The 26,927-nt window shown below is 42.3% G+C and overlaps 2 protein-coding genes and 1 long non-coding RNA gene across 7 annotated transcripts in view; 1 reads left to right on the top strand and 2 right to left on the bottom strand.

The window, feature by feature from the left end:
* NUS1 (NUS1 dehydrodolichyl diphosphate synthase subunit) overlaps positions 1–4,990 on the bottom strand; it is a 36,989-nt gene extending 31,999 nt beyond the window's left edge. The window contains exon 1 of the mRNA XM_045009838.1: positions 4,446–4,990. Coding sequence (XP_044865773.1) covers positions 4,446–4,833 — 388 coding nt within the window. The 5' untranslated portion in view covers positions 4,834–4,990. The remainder of the gene's footprint in view (positions 1–4,445) is intronic.
* An 81-nt stretch (positions 4,991–5,071) lies between these two features.
* LOC123366405 overlaps positions 5,072–26,927 on the top strand; it is a 35,735-nt gene continuing 13,879 nt past the window's right edge. The window contains exons 1-2 of one of the 5 annotated variants that reach the window (XR_006578059.1): positions 5,072–5,227; positions 22,552–22,618. This is a non-coding gene — a long non-coding RNA (uncharacterized LOC123366405). Of the gene's footprint in view, positions 5,228–9,603; positions 10,017–19,502; positions 19,571–21,259; positions 21,391–21,413; positions 22,619–26,927 lie in introns of those variants that run through there. The other 4 variants (XR_006578060.1, XR_006578061.1, XR_006578062.1 and 1 more) reach the window with 4 other exon arrangements.
* LOC123366404 (nephrocan-like) lies at positions 8,577–24,044 on the bottom strand. The gene is made up of 3 exons (XM_045009839.1): positions 23,852–24,044; positions 18,159–19,060; positions 8,577–9,937 (listed from the first exon to the last, which is right to left on the bottom strand). The coding sequence occupies exons 1-3, from the start codon at positions 24,038–24,040 to the stop codon at positions 9,490–9,492; spliced, it is 1,539 nt and encodes a 512-aa protein (XP_044865774.1). The 5' UTR covers positions 24,041–24,044; the 3' UTR covers positions 8,577–9,489.

The following is a 26,927-nucleotide window of genomic DNA, read 5'->3' as shown; positions in this document are numbered from 1 at the left end:
CCCACACACCCCAGCCCTCATCCCTGAACCCCCTCCCACCCCAGCCTTCTGCCCTGACCCCTGAAACCCCCCCTCCTAGGTCTGGGGTCCCGGCTGCAGACCCTGCTCAGCCCGCTGCCGGTCTAGGTGAACAGAACCCCAGGCTGGCAGCGAGCTGAGCAGGCTGACGGCGTAAGATCAGCATTTTAATTTAATTTTAAATGATGCTTCTTAAACATTTTGAAAACTTTGTTTACTTTACATACAATAGTTTAGTTATATAATATAGACTTATAGAAAGAGACCTTCTAAAAACGTTAAAATCTATTACCAGCACGCGAAACCTTAAATTAGAGTGAATAAATGAAGACTCGGCACACCACTTCTCAAAGGTTGCCGACCCCTGCACTAGTGCAATGATCCCCAAATTTTATGTCAAACTCCTTGTGACGTTGCACTCCATACATTTCATGGAAATATGCTACTGAGTGTGAATATAATGTAACTGAATATGCTGCATGCAAAAGGTCTCTTGTAAGGTATCATTACAACGTTTATAATCCACTGAGTGTGTTCATCCTATTTTTATCATTCTTGTATCTAAAACTAGAAATATGAAGTATAACTCTAAAGTCCTATTGTAATGACAAAGTGTAGGCCATTAATGGTGGCTTGGAATCTTGATGGCTCCCATTGACTAGGACAATTGGTTGCAAATTGGCCATTTACTTGCAAGCCTTCCTGTGAGTCAGGCCGGGAAGAATGGAGGCTTGTGGTCCTCACAGGAAATGTGACCATGTCACCTGCTACTGGAATCCATCTTAAATCTGGTGCTTTTCTATTTAGAAGGAGGGGTGGGGACCAAGAGAGACAAAAGATTCCTGCCTTGAGTCAAAGATAGAAAAGGGGGTGAAACAGAACAAAGGGGGCTGCCAGTCATAAGAAATCCCCTAGTTACCACCTGAGCTGGAACGAACAAAGCTGCACTGGGGAAAGGATTGGGTCCAGACTAGGAAGGAGTCTAGTCTGTGAAAGAAGCTTATTGGAACATCTCTGAGGGGGAGATTTACCTGTATTCAGTTTCTTAATGTATTAGGCTTAGACTTGTGTGTTTTGTTTTATTTTGCTTGGTGACTTACTTTGTTCTGTTTGTTACTTGAAACCACTTAAATCTTACTTTTTATACTTAATGAAAATCACATTTGCTTATTACCCGTAATTAACCCAGAGTACGTGATTAATACCGGGGGGAGCAACAAACTGTGCATATCCCTCTATCAGTGTTATAGAGGGCAGACAATTTATGAGTTTACCCTATATAAAGTTTATACATAGTAAAATGGATTTGGGGTTTGGATCCCATTGGGAACTGGGTGCTGGAGACAGAAGTACTTGCTGAGCTGTTTTCAGTTAAGTTTGCAGCTTTGGGGGCATGGTTCAGACCCTGTGCCTGTGTTGCAGCAGGCTAGCATGTCTGGCTCAACGAGGCAGGTTCTGGAGTCCCAAGCTGACAAAGAAGACAGGCTCAAAGGTAGTTTCAGCACATCAGGTGCTGAACAGTCCCAAGGGTGTCTCTGTGACTGAACCTGTCACACCCCTTATTACCCATAATGTAATCTGTCCACATGCATTTTATAGCCAGGGTGGAGCAGGGAGCAGAGTGGGTACACCCCACAGTTTGGGGACCACTGCACTAATGTTTAAACTTGTGTCATCTAACCCTGAGCAATAGGATTTACTGCAGACAACCTATGGATCTGATAAGAAACATCGGACAGTGCTTAGTCATAATCTTAATTCTTGTTCAATGATCACTACGATTGTCAAACTGTGCTACACTCCAATAAATTTCACATTGCATAAAACCTACCAAGATTAGAGTAATCTTGTACGGCAATAGTTTCCAATGTTGTTGGAGCAATTAAAGCAATCTTTCAGGAGTTTGAAACAAAAACAAAATAAACCGTTATCAATAGCAGCCAATATATACTTCCCCAATAAGCTGAGCATGCATTAGCCACCACAACCTAATGCCTCTTTCAGCGAAAGAATATTTAGTCAACAGAATAGTCCAATAAATACTGCAGAAATCCTCCCTTGATCTAACCTAGCTCCCCCAGTATCAAGCCTACAATTCCTAAACAAGCTCAAAGAAGCTAGCCAAAGACAACATCCTAGATCCTGCAGTTTGGACTCAGGCCAGTACATGGAACAGGAACAGCATTAGTGGCACTGACGGATAACATCATACTTGTCTACGAAAGGAGGAGACATTCATTTCCATACTCCTAGATCTCTTCACATGGCTGATCATGAGACATTGCTATCCCACCTGATGGAGGTGGCAAGAGTCCAAAGGAATGCTCTAAAGTGTTCTGAATCCTTCTTGAAGGAACACCTAAAAAGGTAGTGATTGAAAATTACATATCCACCACCAGATCTCTTACCCACACAGTCCCACAAGGATCAATTCTCTCTGAAGTCCTATTTAAGATCTACATACAGCCACCAAAACTGGTGTGAAATCAGAGAAATCATATGCAAATAGCAAAAAGTTTTATCCTTCATATCATATAACGCTACTGTAATCAGAAACACTATGAAGAGTCCCTCAGGGCAGTGCAGTCTCCTTTGGCTGAAGATAGCCAATTGTACAGTAAGTCCATCTGCAGTTTAGCTTTTAACACAGCAAAGTTTTATTTGTGGATGCTGTTATCTCCAAATGGCTAGATGACTCTGTCCTATCCTCACAGATGACTTAGCTAGCATTAGTCATAGATGCCCATCACTTCCGAGCTGGATTAAAGTTATGCAGTCTAGTTGGGAACGAAGCCATCAGATGTCAAGAAACTAAGGCTGTGGCTACACTTAGCACTTCAAAGCGCTGCCGCGGTAGCGCTGCCGCAGCAGCGCTTTGAAGCGCTAAGTGTAGTCAAAGCACCAGCGCTGGGAGAGAGCTCTCCCAGCGCTGTCCGTACTCCACCTCCCTGTGGGGAATAACGGACAGCGCTGGGAGCCGCGAGCCCAGCGCTGGGGCTTTGACCACACTGGCGCTTTGCAGCGCCGCAATTTGCAGCGCTGGAGAGGGTGTGTTTTCACACCCTGCTGCAGCACTGCAAATTTGTAAGTGTAGCCAAGCCCTAAGGCCTTGTCTACACTGCCACTTTACAGTGCTGCAACTTTCTTGCTCAGGGGTGTGAACCCTCCCCCCTCCCGCAACCCGAGCGCTGCAAGTTTCAACACTAACATAGCATTGTAGACCCCCTCGTGGAGGTGGTTTTTTTATAGCGCTGGGAGAGCTCTCCCCTAGCACTGGTGCCGCAACTACACAGCACTTTAATGTTGCTAATGAAGACATGCCCTGTTGCTTCTCAGCTCCTTAGAGCTCACATCAAGTGCTGGTTTTGTACAAGTCCTCAGCAACATGTGACAGCATGAACATATGAAGTCTGTCCTCTGCTCACTGCAGTGACTTCCCAGAAAATGAGAAATTCAAGATCGGTCCTTCTAGTCAAGAAACCCAATAGTTTGGGCCCAGAATACCTAAAGTTCATCCGTTCAACAGCTCCACTCCTCTGGCACAATAGAGTTGTTTACTACAAGGGTAAAGCTCATCTATGTAGGAGACTAAACTTTTTCAAGGGGTCATCCAAGGCTAGATCTTCTGCAGGATCACTGAATCTCAATGCTTTGTTACAAGCTGAAGGCATACTTCCTCGATCTTGCCTTCATCAATACAGAACATAGCACATTCCAGGTAATACAATTTAATAATGTAAAGTTTAAATAAAAATGTACATATCCTTCCCCTTTTGAAGAGGAAGGAAGAATCATTTGAAAAAAAGAGACACTAGTTACAGTGCTTAAACTTCTGAGGTGCTCAGACACAAGATTATAGAATGAAAACAGCAAACCGAACATGCAAATCCATTTACCAGCAGTAAACCTGAATCTTTCCCTACAGAATCCAAGTTCCCATTTAACTAACTTTAGTCCTAGACCATGGATCATACCCTCATGGGAATGAATGCCACGCTACCCTCCTGAGCTAGCAGGCAGGCAGGCATGGGGACTCTGCTGCTGCCTGGCACTTTCTCAGGCAGCAGAACAGGGCCAAGGGGTCTCTGGTGGTTTCACAGCCGCTCTGAGAGCCAGGCAGGCAGAGATGAGCCTGGCGATCCCAGGACAGCGAAGACGAGGAGTGGGCATGGAGTTATTCTCGCAGGAAAGAAGCTCATTGGTAACAGCCCCCCAGGCGGCGGGCGGCCCCTCTCCCCAGCCCGTGAAAGCGAAGTGGGGGGGGGGGTATTTCTCCAACACCGACTAGCCAGAGGAGCCCCCTGACAGGACACAGCGGCCACGGGCCGAGCCAACCCCCGCCGCGCTGTATCCGCCCCGCGCCCGTTACCGAGCACGGGAAGGTGGCGCCCAAGGCCCCTCTCCCCCCGCCAGGCCCCCGCGCTCACCGTGGTGGTCGTAGACGCTGACGTAGGAGATGCCCACCGCCATGCACCACACCACCAGGCTGGCCATGTCCGCGTAGCTCGGCTCCTCCTCGGTCACCACCAGCCCCATGTGCACCGGCAGCTTCTCCAGGGCCCGCCCGTCCCAGCGCCCCCGCCCGCGCCCGCCCGGCACCCGCCGCGCCGCGCCCGGCTTGTGGAAGGCGAAGGCCCCGGCGGCGGGCGCCAGGAGCGCGCAGGAGGCGGCGGCAGAGGCCGCGCGGCGCCACCAGCGCCAGAGCCACGAGCGGGGGCCTCCCCGCAGCCGGCCGCGGAGCCACGAGAGCAGCGCGCGCAGCAGGCAGAGCAGGGCGTGCAGCAGGCGCCACACCAGCTCGCACGCGCCGCTCATGGAGAGGAGGGAGCGCGAGGCCGGGGCACCAGCTGAGAGGGGCGGGTGCGCGGGGCGGCTAGAGGGCGCGAGGGATCCTCATCCACAGCGCGCGCCACGCACCATCATCCCCCCACCCACCCACGCCTTGCCCAGCCCGGCCACTGTCCTGCTCCTCACTGACACCGCCTCATCTGCTCAGCCACTGCCGCTGGCGCCGCCATCTTTGTTCTTCGCCTGCCCTTTGACCCAGGCGCCGCCGAGCTCCTATTGGCTGAACTCGTAGCGGTGGCGTCACTTCCTCGGTTAGGGTGAGAATGACGTGGCCAACAGGACATAGCTGCTCGTGATGGTCCGGCTGGCGGTGGTGCCCGCCGCGCACCGGGGCTGGAGGCAGAGCCCTGGGTAGCAAACGGTAACGCCATAGCGGGTCTAGCGCCTCGCTGCAAAGCGCCAGACCCCTCTTCAACCCCCCCCCCCCCAGCCCCGGGCACAGGCGGGAGCTGAGCCTGGGGCGCTCGGACAGGCGCGCTAATCACTCGCTTGAAAGGCTGGATGCAGCGTTTTTCTCCCCACGCTCTTTTGGGGGGTGTGGCAATGGCAGCTGCTTAATTCATTGTCACAAGAAACCTCTTAGGTGTCTCAGCTGCTTGATGCCAGAAGTGGGGCTCCCAGTTGTGGGTCACTATCAGCCTTGGGTCAGGCACCAAACTCCATGAGAGGAGCAAATAGGGTGACCAGATGTCCTGATTTTATAGGGACAGTCCCGATTTCTGGGTCTTTTTCTTATATAAGCTCCTGTTACCCTCCCCCCCCCCACCCCATCCCGATTTTTCACACTTGCTGCCTGGTCACCCTAGGAGCAAAGCCCTTAAGGACACCCTTTCGTGGCTTGGCTCCTCGTCTAGTATGTTGTCTTTTGGGGCTCACGTTCCAAGTGATTTTTTAGGTGCCTCAAAGGTAGGTGTTGGAGTGCTGAGCATTGCAATGCATAAACCCCTTTGTGGATCCAGGCTGAAAGATTTTGTTTCTTTGATGAAAATGTCACATTGTGTGTCAGTTTTTGGAAAAGCCATGTTACCCTCCCAACCCCCCAATTTATTGAAAGTAAGATTTGTAAAGTCAGCCTCTTCCACCCCTTCTCTGCTGCTTCTGTTTTTCTTCATATAATTCTTAAATAATGTGCAGTGTCCTGTACTTCATTGGTTACATGCGTACTTCAGCAATTCCATCAGGTTCTTAGCTAGGGTGGGCTAGAAGCAAGGACACTGGAGTGGCATGTAAAAGACCTGGGTTCTGTTCTAGCTGACCAGAGCCAGGGTAACCTCAGACAAGTCACATCCTCTTATTGTGCCTCAGTTTCCTCATCTGTAAAATGGGGATATTTTAGTAGGTATGCCAACACGTGCTTATGCAATTATCCCAACGCTCACTGCGGGTTAAAAAATAACCTTTTAAAGAAAATGCATCAAAAGGGCTCCTTTTTAAAAATAGTAAAATCTTGTGCCTGCTGATTTATGTCCATCGTGCATGTTTTCCCCTTCGAATCTTGTCCCAGGAAGCCTGTGTACAGGATTGACGGTGAAAGTGTCTCAACTCAGATAGTGGGAAAGAAGTGTATTAAAAAAACGAGTCATGGAAAAAGTAATAAGCTGGGAAGAGCTTTTAAAATGATTTTTAAACAAGTAATGTTATGGCATCTCCTAGTGTGGTATTTTTAAATTGTAGGAAATTGAACATAGTAAAACAATTGGACAACAAAACATTAATATTTATATGTATTTCATCTTTAAAATGTGTTGCAATATTAGTAATTAATCTTATAACATCCTTGTAAATAGGTCAGTATCCTCACTTTACAGAGGAAAAACTGAGGCAGAGTAATTTCCCCCAAGACCATTGAGTCAGTGTTAGAGGTGAGATTATTAGAACTCAGAAGCTTCTCATTCTCAGGCTTGTGTTCAGTGAGGCCCTGATGCACAAAGGTACTTAGGTGCCTAACCCCGGATTTAGACACCACTGCAATCCACAAAACTCCCACTCAACTGCTGCCTAACCCTAAACTCACTCTGTCTAGATTTTCAGGATAAAAGTTCTCTTGATGCCTAAATTCCTGCCTCTAGGCATGTGCACTGCTGCATCACTCAAGGCACCACCTGGATGCTTCTCTCTCAAATAAGCATGTAAGAACGATCCTCAGACCAAAAGAAGATAGGCAGAGGAGCATCTGTCTTGCATGTGGGGCTTGATCCCGTAGGCATGCTCAGAAACTGTGTATCAGATCTGATTCAAAATTTGGTTCGTGGGGCTGGCAGCACCCACCTTATAACTTTAAGGCTAGATTAAATTCTCATCTCTTCCTGAGGGGCAGAAAAGATTTGAATAGCAGTCTCTGGAGAGGGCTTCAGTGGAACAGTTTCAACAGGAGACTAAGGCTGACAGATTCCCCCATCAGAATACCTGATAGCTCAGTTGTTTGAGCACTTCCTTGAAATGTGGGAGACTTCTGTTCAAATCCTTTTTCCTCATCATGCAAACAGGAGTAAAAGTGTACTTGGGTCTCCAACAGCCTAGCTTAGTGTGCTAACCACTTGGCTAAAATTTATACAGTGGGCTGCTCCTCTTCCTCCTGTAGCTGTTTTGAGTGAAGCAGGTATCTAACTCTAGGGTTACCATACTTCCGGATTATCCCGGACATGTCCGGATTTTGGGGTTTTAAATAGCCGTCCAGGAAGACTTTGTAAAAATCTAAAAAGATCTGGGATTTCCCTCCCAATGCAGAGTGCGGTGTGGCTGACAGAGCAGCCGGGCCGGATTGAGCCACTTGCATCAGGACCTCAAGCAGCCAGAGCCCCTCCCCTGCTCCCCACACCGCCGCAGCCTCAGCGTGCTGCGCCGGCAGCGCTCTGGCGGGGTGGGGCTGTGTGTTTTTCCCCCCACCCCCATGGAGTGTCCTCTTTTTTTGAAAGTTCAAATATGGTAACCCTATCTAACTCATTCTCACAAGAAACAGCTTAGGCATCTAAGCCCCCAAGAGAGGAGTTCTTAATGGTGGATCGCTAACACAGATAAGCTCCTATTTCTATGAGAGGTGGCAGGGGGCTTAGATACCACCACCCCTCCACCCTCAGTTGTTGCCATCTCCTATTGACTAGTTTAGGCAGGAAGTTGCCCTTTTGTGGATCACATTCTAAGGCATCTGTCTCTCTCCCTTCATTGTATAGGGAGCTTAGGCACCTAACTCAAGCTTTATGGATCGCATTATAGTTCTCATGATTTTCTAGCCACTGAGAAGTCCGTTTGTTGATCCAGAGCAGATTCTGTACTTGTTTTTGCTGCACTCAGCCACAGCTAAGTGAAGAGTATCTCCCACCCAGAATCAGAGATCAGCCTGATTTTTCTGATCTAAAGGCAAAAGGTGCAACTGAATTCAGTACTCCGGCAATATATCCCAGTTTGTATGAATAATGTTTGTCAAATGAAATCCCTGTCTACTGGATTCCTACAACTTGTGCTTGTAGAAATCTGCAGACTGCCTGTAATATATCTTGTATCTCTCAAAAGAGAGAGCAAGCTCCATCAAGTTAGTCCTTTGCTGTGAGACTGATATCTTCTGACAGTAAGACAGGCTGGGTGCCTAAAATAATACTAGGCGGGCACTTAAAATAAATTGTTAAAAGAATCTATCATTATAAACAATGGGTGAGAATTAGTGTAACATGAAAATAATTTTCTTATGGAGAAAAAAGTACTTTGGGATCTTTTTTTAATTAATACACAATCCAATATAAGCAGATAAGTCACCTAGTAACCACTAAAATTGTTTGCCTAAACATACTGCTGCCATAAACATCTCTCTCTACCAAAATATTTGTCTGATGTCTTGTTTAAAAAAAAAAGTTGAAAAACCCCAAATTCCTCATGTCACCGTATTTAATCATGTGACCCATATAGCTCTAATTACAAATACTATTGATACTTTCATAGGTGACAACCAAATAACTGAGGTCTGCCACCTGAAAAAACAGACTTTATGAATGTGAGTGATTATTAAGTAACTGAATGGCACCAGAAAACAGTGGATAATTGAGACTGTTTGTTTGGAAAGTAATTTGCTGCTATCACTGCTCAGTTTTCAGCTGAGATTTATGAACTGGCAGGAAAGCCCTTAGATTGTTGTTTGTAATTCACTGGTTTGTAGTGTTTGTGTATTTCTGTTCTGTTTGGTTTTCAAGCACTTTGGGAACTGTTCAATAAGATCTGCACTCGTGTATATATCAGAGCTGGTGTTTATATCATAAAGCCCTTGTGAGGTAGGTGTGGATTTTATTTACAGGACTTCCATGGAACTATTTGCATGCTTGTCTGAGCCCCATGCAGAGCTAGCAGACCCAGTTAATTGCCACCATTTTGTTTGAATGTGCCAAACTTTTCTAGCTGCTAGTACTGGTACTCTTATTTTCTACACACATATAATATTAAACAAAAAGTAGTTTTTTAAAAAAGAGGCATCTTACAATTTTCAAAACACCTTACATCCCCACCTGCACCAAATCACTAAGTCTTGTAGTATAAAATAAAAGATGAAATGTCAATGGTAGCCTAGCAGGCTCTTTGTCTGCAAATATCATTGCTGAATTAAGAAAGATAGCTCTAAGGCTCATCATAGTTACATGATTAATCTATTTCATAATCATAATAATCATCATCCATGTTTACACCTTCACTGGAGAGGTCATCAGTCTTCATTTTTTTTCTGACCTCTTTGCCTCGTTCAGTTGAAGAGAGGTGGTCTTCACACCGCTGCAGAATCTTTTTGGAAGACATCCAACTTTCGCCTTGGCTTTCTGCTGGTGCTGCACACTGTCCTCCTCTGACATCTGTCCCTTTGGCCATCAGCGCTCTTCTGGTTCTCAGAAGGTCGCAGGTGCAATTCCAAGGGTTTCCATCCAAATACAGGTACCTGAGACGAGGCAGATTTTCCAGGACTTTTCGATCCAAGGCAGATATCTTGTTGTTCCGTAGATTTAAAACCTGGAGCTGTTTCAAGTCCTTTAGCTCTCGTTCTGCAACATCCTGTATGTCATTTCCTTTTAGATCCAACCTGGCTAGAGTATCTGGAAGTCTGGAAAAAACAAAACAAGATGAATATATTTATCTTACTGATTCTGCTGGTGTTGATTATGCAGGGAGGGAAGCTGAAGGTTAGTCGAAACACACATAGATTATGGGCCATCAGCCTTTGTTGTCCACCATTTAAAAATTAAGTAAATAATGTGCCCCACTACGGAAGAGGTGTGGCCCTGGAACATTCTTATGCATAATTTTAGGCTTTATTTGTCTGAACTTTTACTTTGGGATGATTTCTTATTTTAAACTGTGGGTCCACCATCTTTTTTCCTTTGAATTGTTTTCCCCAAAGTATTACAGTTCTGATGTATACTGAATGCATTTAATTGAAATAAACAGCAATTTTAGTCCTATTTGGAAAAAAAGTATTTTATTCCAACTGGGTTTTCAATAAAGTTAGAAGCAGATACATGGTGTCCCATGTCATAGACATGCATAAGGCAAATTTATAATAGTGCCAAACATAAAATATCTAGAGAAGCCTAAGGACATGCTCCCCTAGCCCTTCTTTGGATGATTTTGGTTGAAAGTCCGTGCAATATATTGCACGGATTAGAAAATTGGGGTGGGGGGGAAAGGGAGTTAGCATCAGATTCAGAAATTGAGCACACCAGGTAGGAAGAACCCGAATGAAATTGCCCATGTATATGACAATATATTTTATTTAAAAAAAATAGAAATGCCTCTTACCTGTTTTGTTAAAAAACACTTGAGTAGCTGAATGAAATCTTATGGAGACAAGGTAGGTGAGGTAATATTGTTTATTGGACCAACTTCTCTTAGTGGAAGGTACACACTTTTAAGCTGCACAGAGCTCTTTTCAGGTCTGGGGAAGAACACTTTTGCTTCCCCAAACCTGAAGAAGAGCTCTGAGCAGCTTGCAAGCTTGTATCTTCCACCAACAGAAGTTGGTCCAATAAACAATATTACTTCATCTATCTTGTCTCTCTCATATCCTGGGACCAAGGTGGCTCCAATAGCACTGCAAACAACTATGAATGAAATATGATTTACTTTTCACCATATATATTGCTTATTTACTTTCGTACTCAGTCACCTTGGACATGAAACTAGACTGGTCAGTTTCATTTCTGTTTTTATACATATATGATATGACTAAAGCTCTTATATTTCAAACGCTGTACTATTCGTTTTTTATCTTCTATTTTTCTCCAAATCTGTGGGTGAAAGCTGTTTAATAAAGAAGCAAGTTAATTTGGCATAGAAAACAATTTTAATTAAATCCATTTGAAGTTAATCCAAAAGACAATTTACTATTCTGGTGCCCAAGCTGCTGAGGTGAGGAGTGGCAATATGAGATTTAAAGGAAGTCTGTTACATATAATTTCCTTGGGAATTATAAAGAATTTTAACTGGAATGATTTATAATTGAGCAGTGACTCTCCACTAACACCAAATGTGATAGTATATTGTTCTGCAGTGATCTGATATATCATTGAAAATAACTGAGGAGGGACCATTGGGATATTCAGATGTAGAAGTATTTATTTGCGAGAGGCTAAATATTATACCATGGTCCAAAACTTGCTGTCATACTGATGCAAATCTCCCCTTGACATCTATGAGAATGTTACATGAATAAGGCTGTAAAATTTGGTCTTATGGACCCAGATGATAGAATAATGGATTATTCCATATGCTTTATACTGGTAAGACTTTGATCTTACCTTTTGCTTGTGTGACCATGATAAAAATATTTGGCAAAAAAACATGGTTTATGCTGGTAGTTGATACACATGGTGCTTTGACATACAATAATGATAAGGTGGAGTGAAACCCTGGTTCCACTGTAACAATTGAGAGTTTTGCCATTGACTTCAGTGGGACCAGGATTTCACTCAAGGTCCCTGTCCCAAAGAGATTACAGTGTAAGGTGCTGATCCAGCATAGATTTAAGCACATGCTTGATTTAAGCATATAAATAGTCACATTGAAGTCAGGTTGAGGTTTTGTGGCCATATTGTTTGATCTTAAGTAGTGTTTATTTTAAAAGAGTAACTATGTTCAAGTATCTAGCTGATCCTACTGCTATCAGAAGCTCCACACAGCATCAAAGGGCTGACTGTGACAGCTATGCTGCAGCTGGAGGTGATAACTATCTAGTTCTAGCATTCCCACCCCTCCCTCTAAGAGCTGAGGGAGTGGGGGGTCTCCTCATCCAGCGCTGTATCACCAGCAGCAAGAGCCCTGGAGGTAGTTGTATATGTTATGGGTGCAATTGCTGCTTAGCGCAGTTTTATTCTTACTAACTTCCCCCCCATCCCCTCCATCTGCAGGGAGTCTAGGGAGAGTTGGGAGTGTTCTCTTCTCCCTCATGTAGTCCAGGGCAAAGTCATGTTTCCTTCTCACCCATCACAGAGAGCAATGAACTGGTAGTTTCCCTCCCCACTCTTGAGACTTGGTCAGGCAGGGGACAGAAACCCAGAGGCTGGCTCGATGAAAGTAACGCTGCTCTCAGGTGACCCATTTCAGAAAAGCACTTGGACGTGGATCCACAAAGGGATGTAGGCATTGAAACACCTGGCTTTTAAATACCTATTAAATCACTAGAACAACATAGCAATCCACAAAAGCCTGAGTCAGGCACCTAGGCTCCCTATACAATGCATGGGGAGACATAGTCTCCTAAGAATGGGATCCACCTAAGCGAGCAAATGGGAAATGCTGATGAGATGGGTATGTCTGAAGCCCGCTTCTTTCACAGAGATAGGCACTTAAGTCTGAACTGCAGGAAGATACCTATCTCTGCTTGCTATTCAGAGCTGGGAACCCATCTCCTGGAGTCAGGTAGCTTAGATGAGAATGAGTTAGGTATCTGCCTCACTCAACATAAAATAGCTATGGGGAAGTAAGAGAGGCACGGTACCTCCCTTATGATCTTTAGCCTGGTAGTTTGGATACTCACCTGGGATATGGGAGACCCCCAATTCAAGTCTTACTTGATAAGGAATTTGAAAAGGATCTGCTACCTCTAGGGTAAATGTCTTAACCACTAGACTATGGAGTGAGTTTCACTCTCTGGCCCAATTAATATTTAATTAAAATTGAATAGCTTCAATATGAGAGATGGAGGGAGACCCATATAAGACTATCCATCCCATGGTCAAGGGGTTAGGACACTCACCTGAGAGGTGATTGATCTGTGTTCAAATCCTTTCTTCTCAGACAGCTGTGGGCTGTGAGCCAGGGTGCTCTCACATCCCAGGGAAGTATCCTACCCACTGTGCTAAAGGCAGCTGTTTGCTTTCCCTTTCTTCTATTAGGCTATTTTGTGTGGAGTTAGCCCCCTGGGCACACCTACTTGATCAGCCCTGCATGTGAGTTAAATAGAGGATGGCCTATCTTCTGCTGATTTGTGGATCTCAGTGTGGCTTAGGTGGAAGATTGGCCCATAGATGCTTAGACTGAGGCAGCAGTACATGTGCCCAGTGGTAGAAACATAGGCCCTACTGAACTTTTACTATAAAATCTTTGTTGCCAAGTGAATTCAGGTGCCTATGGAGTTACCTGCTCAAGTGCCACCTATCTTATTATGGATTGTAGTGGCACCTAAAAATGGGAGTTATGCACCTAAGTACCTGCGTGAAGCTGGGCCTTAAGCAATTGCTTAAATTTCATTCAGCACATGCTTTAGTATTGATTGGGGCTATGGCCAGCTCTCTGCATATTCAGACTTCCAGGATGGCAGCTGTTGTCATCATATCACTGTAGTACCATCACAGTCTTATTTTCATTTTTTGTACATACCCTCAGGTACCAAGTGAAGGGTGCACAAAATTAAGCACATAAAATATACTTCTGCTCATTGTCCCCTTCTGTGGTTTTAAAGTGTTCCCTTAGAATTTATGCCCACAGCAGAGTTAAAAATAAAAATCCCCAATATATCTTTAAAAAGTTATATTGTTAAAAGAGTAATAGAGAGCTCTTTCTTCTCCCTAAATTGTCTCTACTATATGTTGTAAAAATAAAATGGATTAGACAATAGTGAATGCAATTACAAAACTAGAAAGCAATAAATGTTCCTATTAAGCTAGACTGAAATCAAACAAATTAACATGCCACTAAATCACTAATTATAAAATTCCTACCAAGTACCTTCCAGAAATCTGATGCTAAAGATCTGCTGCAAGTGAAGTTTTATTACATTGTTTACTTTGCCCTGTCCATAAAATATAAAATGAAATGTAGTAGTTTAGTGGTGTTAAAGAAACTGATATTACACAGCAGCAAAGAATCCTGTGGCACCTTATAGACTAACAGACGTTTTGCAGCATGAGCTTTCGTGGGTGAATACCCACTTCTTCGGATGCAAGTGGTGGAAATTTCCTGGGGCAGGTATATATAAGCAAGCAAGAAGCAAGCTAGAGATAACGAGGTTAGATCAATCAGGGAGGATGAGGCCCTGTTCCAGCAGCTGAAGTGTGAAAACCAAGGGAGGAGAAACTGGTTCTGTAATTGGCAAGCCATTCACAGTCTTTGTTTAGTCCTGAGCTGATGGTGTCAAATTTGCAGATGAACTGGAGCTCAGCAGTTTCTCTTTGAAGTCTGGTCCTAAAGTTTTTTTGCTGTAGGATGGCCACCTTAAGATCTGCTATTGTGTGGCCAGGGAGGTTGAAGTGTTCTCCTACAGGTTTTTGTATATTGCCATTCCTAATGTCTGATTTGTGTCCATTTATCCTTTTCCTTGGAGACCGGTGATGTTGTGGCTGATCTGGTTTGGTCCTGTGATGGTGTTGCTGGTGTAGATATGTGGGCAGAGTTGGCATCGAGGTTTGTTGCATGGATTGGTTCCTGAGCTAGAGTTACTATGGTGCGGTATGCAGTTGCTGGTGAGAATATGCTTCAGGTTGGCAGGTTGTCTGTGGGCGAGGACTGGTCTGCCACCCAAGGCCTGTGAAAGTGTGGGATCATTGTCCAGGATGGGTTGTAGATCCCTGATGATGCGTTGTAGGGGTTTTAGCTGGGGACTGTATGTGATGGCCAGTGGAGTCCTGTTGGTTTCTTTCTTGGGTTTGTCTTCCAGTAGGAGGCTTCTGGGTACACGTCTGGCTCTGTTGATCTGTTTCCTTATTTCCTCGTGTGGGTACTGTAGTCTTGAGAATGCTTGGTGGAGATTTTCTAGGTGTTGGTCTCTGTCTGCGGGGTTAGAGCAGATACGGTTGTACCTCAGTGCTTGGCTGTAGACAATGGATCTTGTGGTGTGTCCGGGATGGAAGCTGGAGGCATGAAGGTAGGCATAGCGGTCGGTAGGTTTTCGGTATAGGGTGGTGGTGATGTGACCATCACAGGACCAAACCAGATCAGCCACAACATCACCGGTTCATTCACCTGCACTTCCACCAATGTAATATATGCCATCATATGCCAGCAATGCCCCTCTGCTATGTACATCGGCCAAACTGGACAGTCTCTAAGGAAAAGGATAAATGGATACAAATCAGACATTAGGAATGGCAATATACAAAAACCTGTAGGAGAACACTTCAACCTCCCTGGCCACACAATAGCAGATCTTAAGGTGGCCATCCTACAGCAAAAAAACTTTAGGACCAGACTTCAAAGAGAAACTGCTGAGCTCCAGTTCATCTGCAAATTTGACACCATCAGCTCAGGACTAAACAAAGACTGTGAATGGCTTGCCAATTACAGAACCAGTTTCTCCTCCCTTGGTTTTCACACTTCAGCTGCTGGAACAGGGCCTCATCCTCCCTGATTGATCTAACCTCGTTATCTCTAGCTTGCTTCTTGCTTGCTTATACATACCTGCCCCAGGAAATTTCCACCACTTGCATCCGAAGAAGTGGGTATTCACCCACGAAAGCTCATGCTGCAAAACGTCTGTTAGTCTATAAGGTGCCACAGGATTCTTTGCTGCTTTTACAGAACCAGACTAACACGGCTACCCCTCTGATACTTGATATTACACAGTTACATTGGTATGTTTTATAACATCGTATTGTACAGGTATTTAGAAAATAGGAATTGCCATACTGGATCAGACCATGGTCCATCTAGGCCAATATCCTGTCTCTGACAATGGCTAGTACCAGATGCTTCAGAACAATGTGTGAAAACCCCAAAGTGGGCAATTATGGAATATTCTGCCCACAAGGCAGTTCCTTCCTAAATTCTTCAATTAGAGGTTGGCTTATGCTTTTGAAGCATGGGGATTTATAAACCTTTAGGAAGAGTGTGTATATGTGTGTGTGTGTGTGTGTGAGTGAAATTCTATTGTCAATATTGTTATCTATATAAATAGCCAATTTCTTTGTTTGAACCATGCTACGCTTTTGGAATTTTATCTTCTAGCAATGATAAGTTAAATATTGGTTTGCAAAACATGTTTCCTTTTATCAGTTTTGAACTTGCTGCCTTTCAGTGTCATGGAACGTTCCATTGCTTTTGCATTATAAGAGGGGGTAAAGATGAGCATCGCTGTACCTTCTCTATGCCATTCTTTTGTATATATTTAGCATTCCCCCCTTATTCCAGTTGCAGCCAGAGATTAGAAACAAATGTATTCAATGGAGGTCACAAATTTTTTCGAAACAGCTCTGTTGCTTTGCTTCAACTACCAACAAAGATGCCAGTTAGTGCCAGTTACGACGGTGGACTCATGGTAAAGACATTTCTCTACTAGGAACAGGAAGGAGAAAAAAATCATTTCAGAGACCCGCTCAACGGTTATCAGATGGTAATGTTCTCTTTCATTATTAACTGCTAGGTGACTCAAGATAATGACTGGACATTAAAGGCTCCCAAGCAGTCTAGCCAGAACCAATAGTATGAGTCAGGCAGTTCTCTTAAAATTTTAAATAAATTAAATGCTAGCCTTTTCCATGCACAGAACAACTACTGATGGCAATTGGAATTTTTTGCAGACATCAGGGGAAAATAAGTTTCCATAAAGTTCACTGCATCTTTTACTGTCTCTTTAATCACGTTCATGTGTACTAGTGGGACTGAATTTTGCTGTAAATAAAAATAAAATCTGTGTGAAGGTGCCCTGGTGCAAAAAGGGCCAGATCTACATGGGGACTTAGGTGCCTAAGTTCCATTTATTAGGCACCATTGTGATCCACAAAATCTCTGCTCAGCTGCCACTTATCTTTGTAGGCACCTAACTCGGTGCCTATGTTTTCAGAGTCAGAGTTCCCTAATTGCATAAGTTTCACCCTCTGGCACATGCACTGCTGACTCAGGCAGGCATTGGGACACCTAAACCCCAGAGCCATCTGCAAACCATAGGAAGATGGGCAGAGAAATCCCAATCAGGTGGGCATGTTCTGAGCATGCCTCATTCTACACAAAAGGGCCAGGGTGGAGAAGGAAGCCTCCCTCATAACATTTAGCCTAGTGGTTACTCACTTAAAATGTAGGAGACCCCTTGTTCAGGGGACACCCCCCCCCCCCCCGGTTTAAAAAAAGAGAAGGGATTTGAACAGGTGTTTCCTACCACTTAGGTAAATGCCCTAACAACTAGACTACAGAGTCATTCTAATACTGTCTTAATAAAAAGTGGAATGGCTTCAACATGAGAGATTGAGAGAGACCTACAGCAGACTATCCCATAGTCCAGTGGCTAGGGCACTCACCTGAGAGGTGACAAATCCTTGTTCAACTTCCTTCTCCTCATCAGGCAGAGAGGGGAATTCAACAAGGATCTCCCACATCCAGGGTGAGTACCCTGACTGCTGAACTAAAGGTTATGAGGGATCCACAGATCCCTGCCTAAATACCTACATAGGACCCAAGCAACTATTAACTTCGATTTATTAAGTTTGCTGCAGATCTTTTAGTTGTTAGGGAGCAGGGTTTCCTTCTCACACCCACACACATCTGTGGAGCAGGCAGGGGGAGAGATTAAGCGAACATATGAATGTCCCAAAATCAATGAGAAATGCCATGGACTTCAGGGCAATTAAGGAGAGTCCTAGAGGGGGTGAATGATGAGAGAGACCACCCACTGGGTCAGCCCTAACTCCAACAAAGAAGTCCCAGTAGCTTAGCAATGGCATGATAGAGCAGCCCTGCATACTGATGGAGACCAAAAACTGAGAAGTGAGTGGAGGGGAGGCAGCACAGCTGCTGCTCCCCCAGCTTCGACAATTGCAGTCCCATTTCTGCCAGGTTAGGCAGCATGCAGAGAGAGAGATGATGACCTTCATTTACCAGCTATCTTCAGATTCACTTGCCTTAATGGAATGGAAATAAGCAGGTTTTGTTCCAGTGCTAGGTTAGATAGTTGTGCACATGCATGAAGTGCTCCAGCCTCAAACGTGCTGACAGTGTTGTTGTCAAGAAACAAATGCTTGAGGTCTCGTAGATCCTGGAAGCCCTGGGCTGTCACTCTCTGAATGAAGTTATTGCTACAGTCAAGTTTCTGTAGTCTGGCTGATAGTCTGAGTGGCATGGTTTGGAGGTGGTTCCTGGACAGCTCCAGGGTGGTTAAGTTAGGAAGAAGCTGGGCACCATCAACTGATGAGAGCTGATTTTCAGAGAGGAAAAGCTCAGACAGGTTTTCCAGGTGTTTCATGTCTCGAAATCTTATAATTTTGAGTTGGTTTCTCTCTAGTTTTAATGAAAGCAGGGACTTAGGCAGGTTAAGAGGGACCTTGGTCAGAAGATTGCCAGTTAATCTGAGAAATTGTAAATGTTGGAGTGGTGCAAAGAAGCTGCCTGAGAAAGAATGTAGTTTGTTATTCTCCATACTCAGATACTTCAGTTCGGGAAGCTTAAGTGGCCCAGACACAGATTCCATATTATTACCATCCAAAGTCAGACTCTGTAAACTGCAAAGGGAGGAAAGTGTGCTGAAAGAGACTGCCAAAATCAAGTTGTTTTGAATGTCAAGCACCCTTAATTTCTTTAAGCCTTCAAAATCCGACTCATGCAGAACACTAATTGAATTGTCACCAAGTTTTAATACTTCAAGGCTGGATGGGAGGGAAGTGGGTATGCGCCTTAATTTATTCTTCCAGAGTTCCAGGATCTTCAAGGTGCTCAGAGCTTTGAAGGTGTTATCTTCTACCGATTCTGTTCCACTGCAAGACAGGATAAGCTCTTCCAGGCAAGATATTCTACTGAAGTCAGAGATCTTAGAGAAAAAAGAAAAAAACAGAACAAATTAATGTGATAATATACTATCCAGTTTATGGAACCTCCTTACTACCTTTTACTTTTCTATATGATCTGACTATTGCTAATGTTTATTCCTACAATATGATTAATGATGAACTGCAGAGAAAACAACAGACAATAAATACAGATATTATTGCAGCCAGGTACATTTCAATTGCTGTTTGTTTGCAGTTCTGGAATGCTACTTTATTATTTAGATCCAGTTTGTGGCTGGCTCTGCAGATGCACATGTTTGGGGCAATGGGAAATAAATAGCATTCCTTGCACTCCTGCATAGGGTAGCCCAGTGCATGTTCATGACTAGCATCTGTATAAGCACAAGTCATTGTAATGGATGGGATTAAGGTGGACCCATGTTCCTCTCCCCCATTTGCTGGCCTGCAGAGCTCCCTGGTGCAGATAGAAGTGCATACTCCATCCTTTCCTAGAGTAGTGATGCTGTCTGGAAGCCAGAGGCGGAGATAGCGTAAGTCTCATCTCACACCTCCCTACCATGGGCTTTGGCTGTGAACCACAATCTAGCTCTCAATTTTATAAAACTTACATTCTGAGATGGACCCAAAACCCCAGATCCAAGCTCTCTGAACTTGAGAGCAGTTTAGATTTGAAAATGAACGTTCTAGCTCAGGCTTCTCTCTACTTCCACTGAATTTTCATAAGTCAGAAATAAACAGATGTTTATCAGTGGTAAATGAAGCTTAGATGTGGCTGTGAATTTCATAAGTAGGATGATGCTGATTGTTTTATTATTTTTCTTCCTTAGTGGAGATCTCTCACTTACAATGCTCTTTTTGTACGCTGAATTAATGAGACTTAAATTACGGTGGCAGTTCCCCTTAACATGCAGATATGAGAAGCAATTGAAAAAAAGAATCCAGGAATTCTCAGAGAACACTGATTTACTTAAGCAATGGTGCTGAGTAGCTTTAAAAGCTTGAGTAACACTACAATGCAACGTAAGGTGTTTGATTTTTCAGAATGAATTTAGTGGGATTAACCAAAAAACCCTTCAGACTAAGAACTACATCCTGCCCTATTCTACAAGGGGGAAGGATGAGGATAGTTGTCTTTCTCCTCGCTCCACCCATGCACACAGCAGAGATCTCGCTATGGTACTCAAGAGCACTAGGGAGAGATGTCTAGCTAATGCTACACATGAACACCACTTTTCCAAATGACTCACTAGCTAGAGTATTAGAGGGATAGACCTGTTAGTCTGGATCTGTATGTAGGATGTAGTTTTACATGTATCTGATGAAGTGGGTATTCAGCCACGAAAGCTTATGCTCCAATACATCTGTTAGTCTTTAAGGTGCCACAGGACTCATTGTCACTAGCTAGAGGCACACTTTGCTCCTACTCAGAGGAACAGCAAAACATGTTCCACAGCACATCCCTCTGGGCCTTCCCTGTCAAATCCTGCCTTGGCTAATAGGAATTGTTTGCAGAGGATGTACTGGGTAGCATCTGTGCTCTCTCTTCTTTGAGCCTGCCAGGACAGGATACGATACAGCCATACAGCTTCATTGTGCATCTTAAAGTAAAGCAGTTATCAGAAAAATGGCTGTAACCATGCACCATTTTACTCAATATATCTAATCCCTGTGTGTCCTTGAGTCATATTGGTTTACTTTACCTCCAAAATCCAAGTTTTACTTCTATTAACAACACAGAGTAACACTTTATACAGCTACGGAGGGTGAGCCAGATTTTATATCGTCTCTGCATTCTCATCAAAATTGTCAACTAGCTTCTAACTGCTTAGAATTGAGCTTCTAACTGACTCTCTTGCAAAGCCATTCCTTGACCTTACAAATTTCATATGGAGTCATTGAAAAAGTATAAATATGGAACCTTTCCCATCAACCCCATTTTAATTCAGTATGTTACCACCACACAATAGCCTGTTCTCTTAATCAAAAGGAGTACCTCTGAAATAAATGGCATTACTCAGATGAGTAAGGACTACTTGTATGTCATAAGGATTTATGGAAGCCCTTCATACTGAGATCAAACTTTCATAAATTTGACATATCTGGTCCAAGTGAACTTCTTCCTGTTTTTGCTAAGTTGATTCCTTTAGATCTCTAAGAAGCTTAATTTTCATCTTATTAAGTAAGAGTTAAATAAATAAGTACTTTTTATTTCTTTTCAGTGCACACACATTCATTCTCTGATGAAGGATATTATGGTTCTTAATATGGATTATTATAATTTTCTTTTGCATCCATTTAGTATGCTTCGGTAGTATCATTCTCTGTTGTTCTATTCCTGACACTTACATATGTATCCTTTTTTGCAGTCACCAAACAAATGAAAGTTAATAAGCCAAGACATATTTGAAATAATATCAGCTCCCTCTGCTACACGGTGCTTCTTATTGTTTAACTAGGCACTCTTTAATTTGAAGTGACATTGTCAACAAGTTTGAGGTCAAAAATTCAGATCTTGTGAAAACAAGGATTTACAAAGCTTTAGCTGAATAAAAACATTTTCATTATTACTTTTATGTCAGTGGAAGCAAATTCTTCTTAAACAAGTCCAGGCAGTAATGGCTGAGAACAACATTATGCTAGTAGATGCAAACCATAAATTAATCTAATTAGAAATGGTCTAATATTTAAAATGAAAGCAACCAGTCTGCAGTCACTGTTCAAACTGAGCAAAATGCAGAAGGTGAACAAACAGCATAAATGATTATATGTAAATTCAATTTTTAAAAAATTCTTTCAGTTTCAATAAAGTGAGAAAGATAAGGAATCAAAAAATAAGTTAGCTTTCTTTTAAAGCTGCCATAGAAAAAAAAGCATTTATTTTAAATGTGGAAATTCAGACCCATATCCTGTAAAATTCAGATGCATATCCTGTAAACACTTACATATGCGCCAAATGGGATTACTCAGATATGTAACTTTACATATGTAAATTTAAGCACATGGGCATAAGTGCTTAGAGAATCAGGGCCTAAGTTTTATTTTAAACAAAGTTTGTCACATGGAAAGAAAAGTGAAATATATGTGCAATAGCTGAGAGTAATCCTAATTAAAGAGCCCGGATAATTACAGCCTGATAGAATAAAGATATTTATACCATATTCAGTGCAAACTTAATAGTAAATGTAAGGCATTCTGATTGTTCAGCTCGGGGAATTTATAAAATGACAAAATGCCTTATCAGATGGTTTCAGGTATAATTTGCTGGCATTTATTTCATTACACTGCAACATAGTTGGGTGTCTTACATGTTCACAGCAAACATTTAAATGTCTCATAAAAAATACCTGTGTTCTTAAAAGGCGTAATCCAAGTCTGCTTTGCTACTATTAGTGAATACTAGTTGACAGAAATGGGCAATTAAACTGATAAAGAGCAATCCATTTTTCTTACTTGTCTTGAAATGTAAATACTAGTTTTCTTTGACAGTATTTTGTTATATTTCTTAATAAAGAGCAAAGAGACATGGCTGCAGAAGGAATTAATTAACTGGGCTGTATCACTACACCACAAGTATGCAGGTGAGCTTTGACTCTTCTAGATATTTGATCTATGACAGAGGAATTTGGGGATTAATAACGGCTGGGAAACAGCAGAAGTGAACTGTATGATATGGCTAAATTGCCATATTACTCTCAAAATAGAGATTATTTAACAGCCCGAGCAACAGGAATCCCAGACATTGCTCCAAAGCAATTGTTAGCCCCGTTTATTGAATCCTGAGAATAAACCCAAAATATGAACCTCAGTAAAAATGTCTCTCTTTTAAACAGACAATTTCTTAGGAAATTATTCATACACAATTGGCACATACAGCATGTATAACGCAGATGGTTTTATTTCCCTATTGTCTATCTGTGTAAATTGGATTTATTATAGCAATATTTTTGCAGTGGGACTAAAGAGAACCTATTCCAGAATGTGCCACAATAAAGCATCATGTGGTACTGACTTTTGTACAGAACTAGCGGAAATCAGTGATGCCTAGTGAACCTCAGAATGAACTGAGTCACACTCTTTTAACCTCTTACTGCTTATGACCACCACAATAATAAATAGGTAGCAACTTCGTTTATAAATTGCTCTTGTTTAATAAGATCATTTAGGGCCCAATTTTGCTTTTATTGACATCAAATGCAAAAGTCCGATTGACTTCAGAAGTGCAGGATGACTTCAGAAGTGCAGGATCAGGTCCTGAGTAGTCAAACCCTCACCATGCAGTTTTTAATAGTAGATGTACTACTCACAGGAAAGTACTGCAGTTATATTCATCACAGAAACTTCTTTTATTTTGTTAAGCTACTTGATTTAGCTAAAGAAGGAATTAATTGCATTTAAGAGAATGCCATCACTTCTAAGTGAAGATATAAGGTAGCTCTTGAATCAATAGGAGTTTTACTGTTTAAAAACTGATCAAGATTTGGCTCTCTTTTATTGATTATAAAATGTATATATGTAAGATCAACATAATTAATCACTGGTTTATTAATCACATAAACAAATCAGCCAAGCAGTACAAACAGGGGGTCAGATACCATAGTTATGGAAACAACAACAACATAATAATAATAATAATTAGTAATAGTAAAGAATAGGAAAAACAAAGACAGACCTGGCACAATTGTACCTAACCATTAGTAGCTAGAATAAATCTCTCACTGGGTTTGACTTTGAAGTCACCGCCATGCAGAAACATAATGGATCATTTGATTTAAATTGAAAATGGAAGTTATTTAAACTGGGATTTATCCTACCTGGAGGTGTTTGATTTTGCTGTGGCTGATGTAAAGCCGCCTGGCGTTAGCAGGAATCTCTCTAGGTACCTGTAGAACCCGGTAGCATTGCACTGACTGTGTAGAATCACAATTGCATCTTCTGGGGCAGGTGGTACTTAGACCATTGTAAAGAGGAAACAAAATGAGTAAAACATAAGACAAGTGCATCTTCCAAAACAAGAACTCTGAAACCATCCCTGTTCATAACACCACAGTATGAATTTAGGCACCAGAAGTCCTTTTATACCATGAAATCTGATAAAAGGATATTATGACTGTGTGCTTTGTCTATGGGAGAAGGCAGCAAAAACAATACCTTAATTTGCCTGGGTTAAAGTGTCAGCAAGCATTACAAAGAGTGAGAGGCTTAAACAATGATAAGGGGCCTTTATATTTGTAGGCCTGTGAAATTAGTGTTATTTATTGCCTGATGTCTAATCTGCAAACATCCATATTATCTGCAGTTTCCTAGTTTTGTTAAATGTGACACCATGGAATTAGTGGAAAAAAGATAAAGAGCTGTTTTATAGTGGGCTATAAAACCTCTGTATCTTCTGTGACCCTGTATTTAAAACATTAAAATAAACACTCCACCCAAAACAGATACTGAAGCCTTTTTTTCCTTCCTTCACATAACTTACATGAAAACAAGCAGCTTTTTAAAACAAAAAAAAAACCCACCCAAATTAACTTTCTGAACTTTTTGATGCAGTTCACTGATGCTGGATGGTACAAGTTCTTTAAAAGTTTGATGGAAATATTTTTTTTTAATTACATTTTGGTTTGTGTTAACTATAATATGGAGAAGGTTGCCACAGAATTCCAAGTTTTGATACTCATTCTTTTTGGAATTGAAAATTTGTGAAACACTTGAAAGCTTTTACCACATTTCCAGTGGTACAGGACCAAGAAAGTGTTCATAATTTAAGGCCCAGTTGTCTCATCCCAGGTGGATAGGAGCTAAAGAGGAAGACTCTGGGCTTCCTCTTATGGTGTTTTCTCCCCAGTTGTTCCATGTTCCTGCAGAACAAGCTGTGAGGACAATTCAATAACTTTTGGCTCTGGGATCCACAAAATAAGGGGTTATGTTTTGAGTAATACTGCATTTCTGCTTTGAGCTCTGTAGGGCTGGTGCAAGTGAGGGGGAACAATTTGTAAGTCTTTCCCCCTGTTCTGAGAGCCAAGATCCATCCTTGGCCCATTCTCCCTCCACACAGATCTCTGGATCTTTAAAGTATCCCTGATGTTACCTGTGATGAGCGAGGTATGTGTTGCCTTCTTTCTACAGAGGAGGGGAAAATCCATGTCTGGGATTTCCCTCTGCATGTGGATCTTGAGAGGGAATGATCAGGTCAATGGCTTATTCCTTAATTTTCCTCCTGTAAATTTTTCTTGTCTACAGCAGAAAGCTCCTCCTCATCTGTAACAGGGTCTTTGTTTTTCTCTTGTCTCAGCATTACCCACAAAAGGCTTTATAAACTATAAAATGATAATGTTTGTGAGCAGTGATCCATTAACAGCCACAGAGACAAGTCTACAGAAAAAGTAGCACTCAAGCAGTGACAATGCAAATTTCCTCACCCTGCTCCAGCTGGTATGGCTCAACTCTGTTTTTGGAGGGACTGTGGGCCCAATCCTGCTCTCACTGAATTCTGTAGCAAAATTTCTCTTTACTTCAATGGAAGTAAGGTCTAGAAGTCTCAGTCTCAATGGACGATTCAGTCCTTGGCTTCTCTCCTGAAGCTGCCAAACAGCTGTGTCAACTAGAAGGGTTTAAACATTTTGTGAAGAATTTCATTAATTTTTCATTCATTTTATTCATATTCCACACGCTGACTGAGAAATTCCATTAAACTCTCTTATGTCCTTATGCCAAGGGTCAGCAGGTCACTGAGAGCTCACTCACTGACTAGAAAATTGCCCTGTATATTTACGTGTGCCACATTACAGTGCCAATGGCATGTTGGGAGACAGTTGGCAAACAATTGTTTATTTTATATATAAAAAACAAACATCGCAAATATAAGTATATTTTAAACCATTACAATTTGACCAAATCACAATGGGTTTTCACCAGGTCCCCACCAGGCATGTGTCTCTTATCTGAGAACTATCTTCCTGCCAATTTTTCTTGTTTGTACCACAAAGCAATGAGGCACACTAGAGCTTTATAAAAATGTCTACAAACAATTCTTGTCATGAGAAAAGTGTATATATATTTACTAGGGTGACCAGATAGCAAATGTGAAAAATCGGAACGGAGGTGGTGGGTAATGGGAGCCTATATAGGAAAAAGACCCAAAAATCAGGACTGTCCCTATAAAATCGGGACATCTGGTCACCCTAATATTTACCCTTCACTTTGAAAAATAGCTAGCCCATTTTTGCTCTAAATTATTGTTTTTTTTTAAAAAGCATCCTGAAAAAGAGACCAGGCAGGACAATTTCAGCCCCAAAGTGAAAGTTTTTGGAAATTATATGCAAATGAGACAGATCTGTTAGACTGGAAACACTCAACCTTAATTAAGATGAAAGAAAAAGACAGAAATTATTGCCTTTTATGTCCTGAGATATCTATGTTACTTTAGCTTCTTAGCACAGGTATGTTCCACAATGTTAAGAGTTCACCACTTATTCAATTTCTCTTTTAATTTTGGGGAGAAGGCAGAGGATGTGATAATTCTTTCAAAATGTTAACAGTGCAATTAATGCTGAAGAGTCTCACCAAGGTGCTGGAGTGTATATGTCTGTATACTGTAATGTTTATTCTGGAACATTTCAGCATGTGCCCTTAGTCTGTTAGTCCTCCGGGGAAGATAAACTGTTTATTTTTATCATACAGTGAGCATAATGCACACCTACACCAATATAAAAGGTTTATAGAATATAATATAATTAAGGTTTATAGAACATTATCCAATCTTAAAGTACGATGTCATTGTCCTATGAACCACTGAAATTTATGGTCACATCCTGTTTACTTCCACGTTCAGAGTTTCCAGTAGTGATGGTAGAAATGCCATGTGTAGATTAGATCAAGGGAAGAATAAGGCAG

Source organism: Mauremys mutica, chromosome 3, assembly GCF_020497125.1.
Source record: "Mauremys mutica isolate MM-2020 ecotype Southern chromosome 3, ASM2049712v1, whole genome shotgun sequence".
In the NCBI taxonomy this organism is placed as follows: domain Eukaryota; kingdom Metazoa; phylum Chordata; order Testudines; family Geoemydidae; genus Mauremys; species Mauremys mutica.
Note: the sequence above shows the minus strand (reverse complement) of the source record. Positions and strands in the feature narration are given on the sequence as shown.

What these genes read in the sequence shown, in the direction of transcription:
- LOC123366404 (XM_045009839.1), bottom strand. Translation starts at nt 24,040, where the DNA reads ATGCACTTGTCTTATGTTTTACTCATTTTGTTTCCTCTTTACAATGGT. An exon ending in GCAAAATCAAACACCTCCAG is followed by an intron (nt 19,061 to 23,851) that starts GTAGGATAAATC and finishes TTTTTCTCTAAG; the next exon opens with ATCTCTGACTTCAGTAGAAT. An exon ending in CTTATTTCCATTCCATTAAG is followed by an intron (nt 9,938 to 18,158) that starts GCAAGTGAATCT and finishes TGTTTTTTCCAG; the next exon opens with ACTTCCAGATACTCTAGCCA.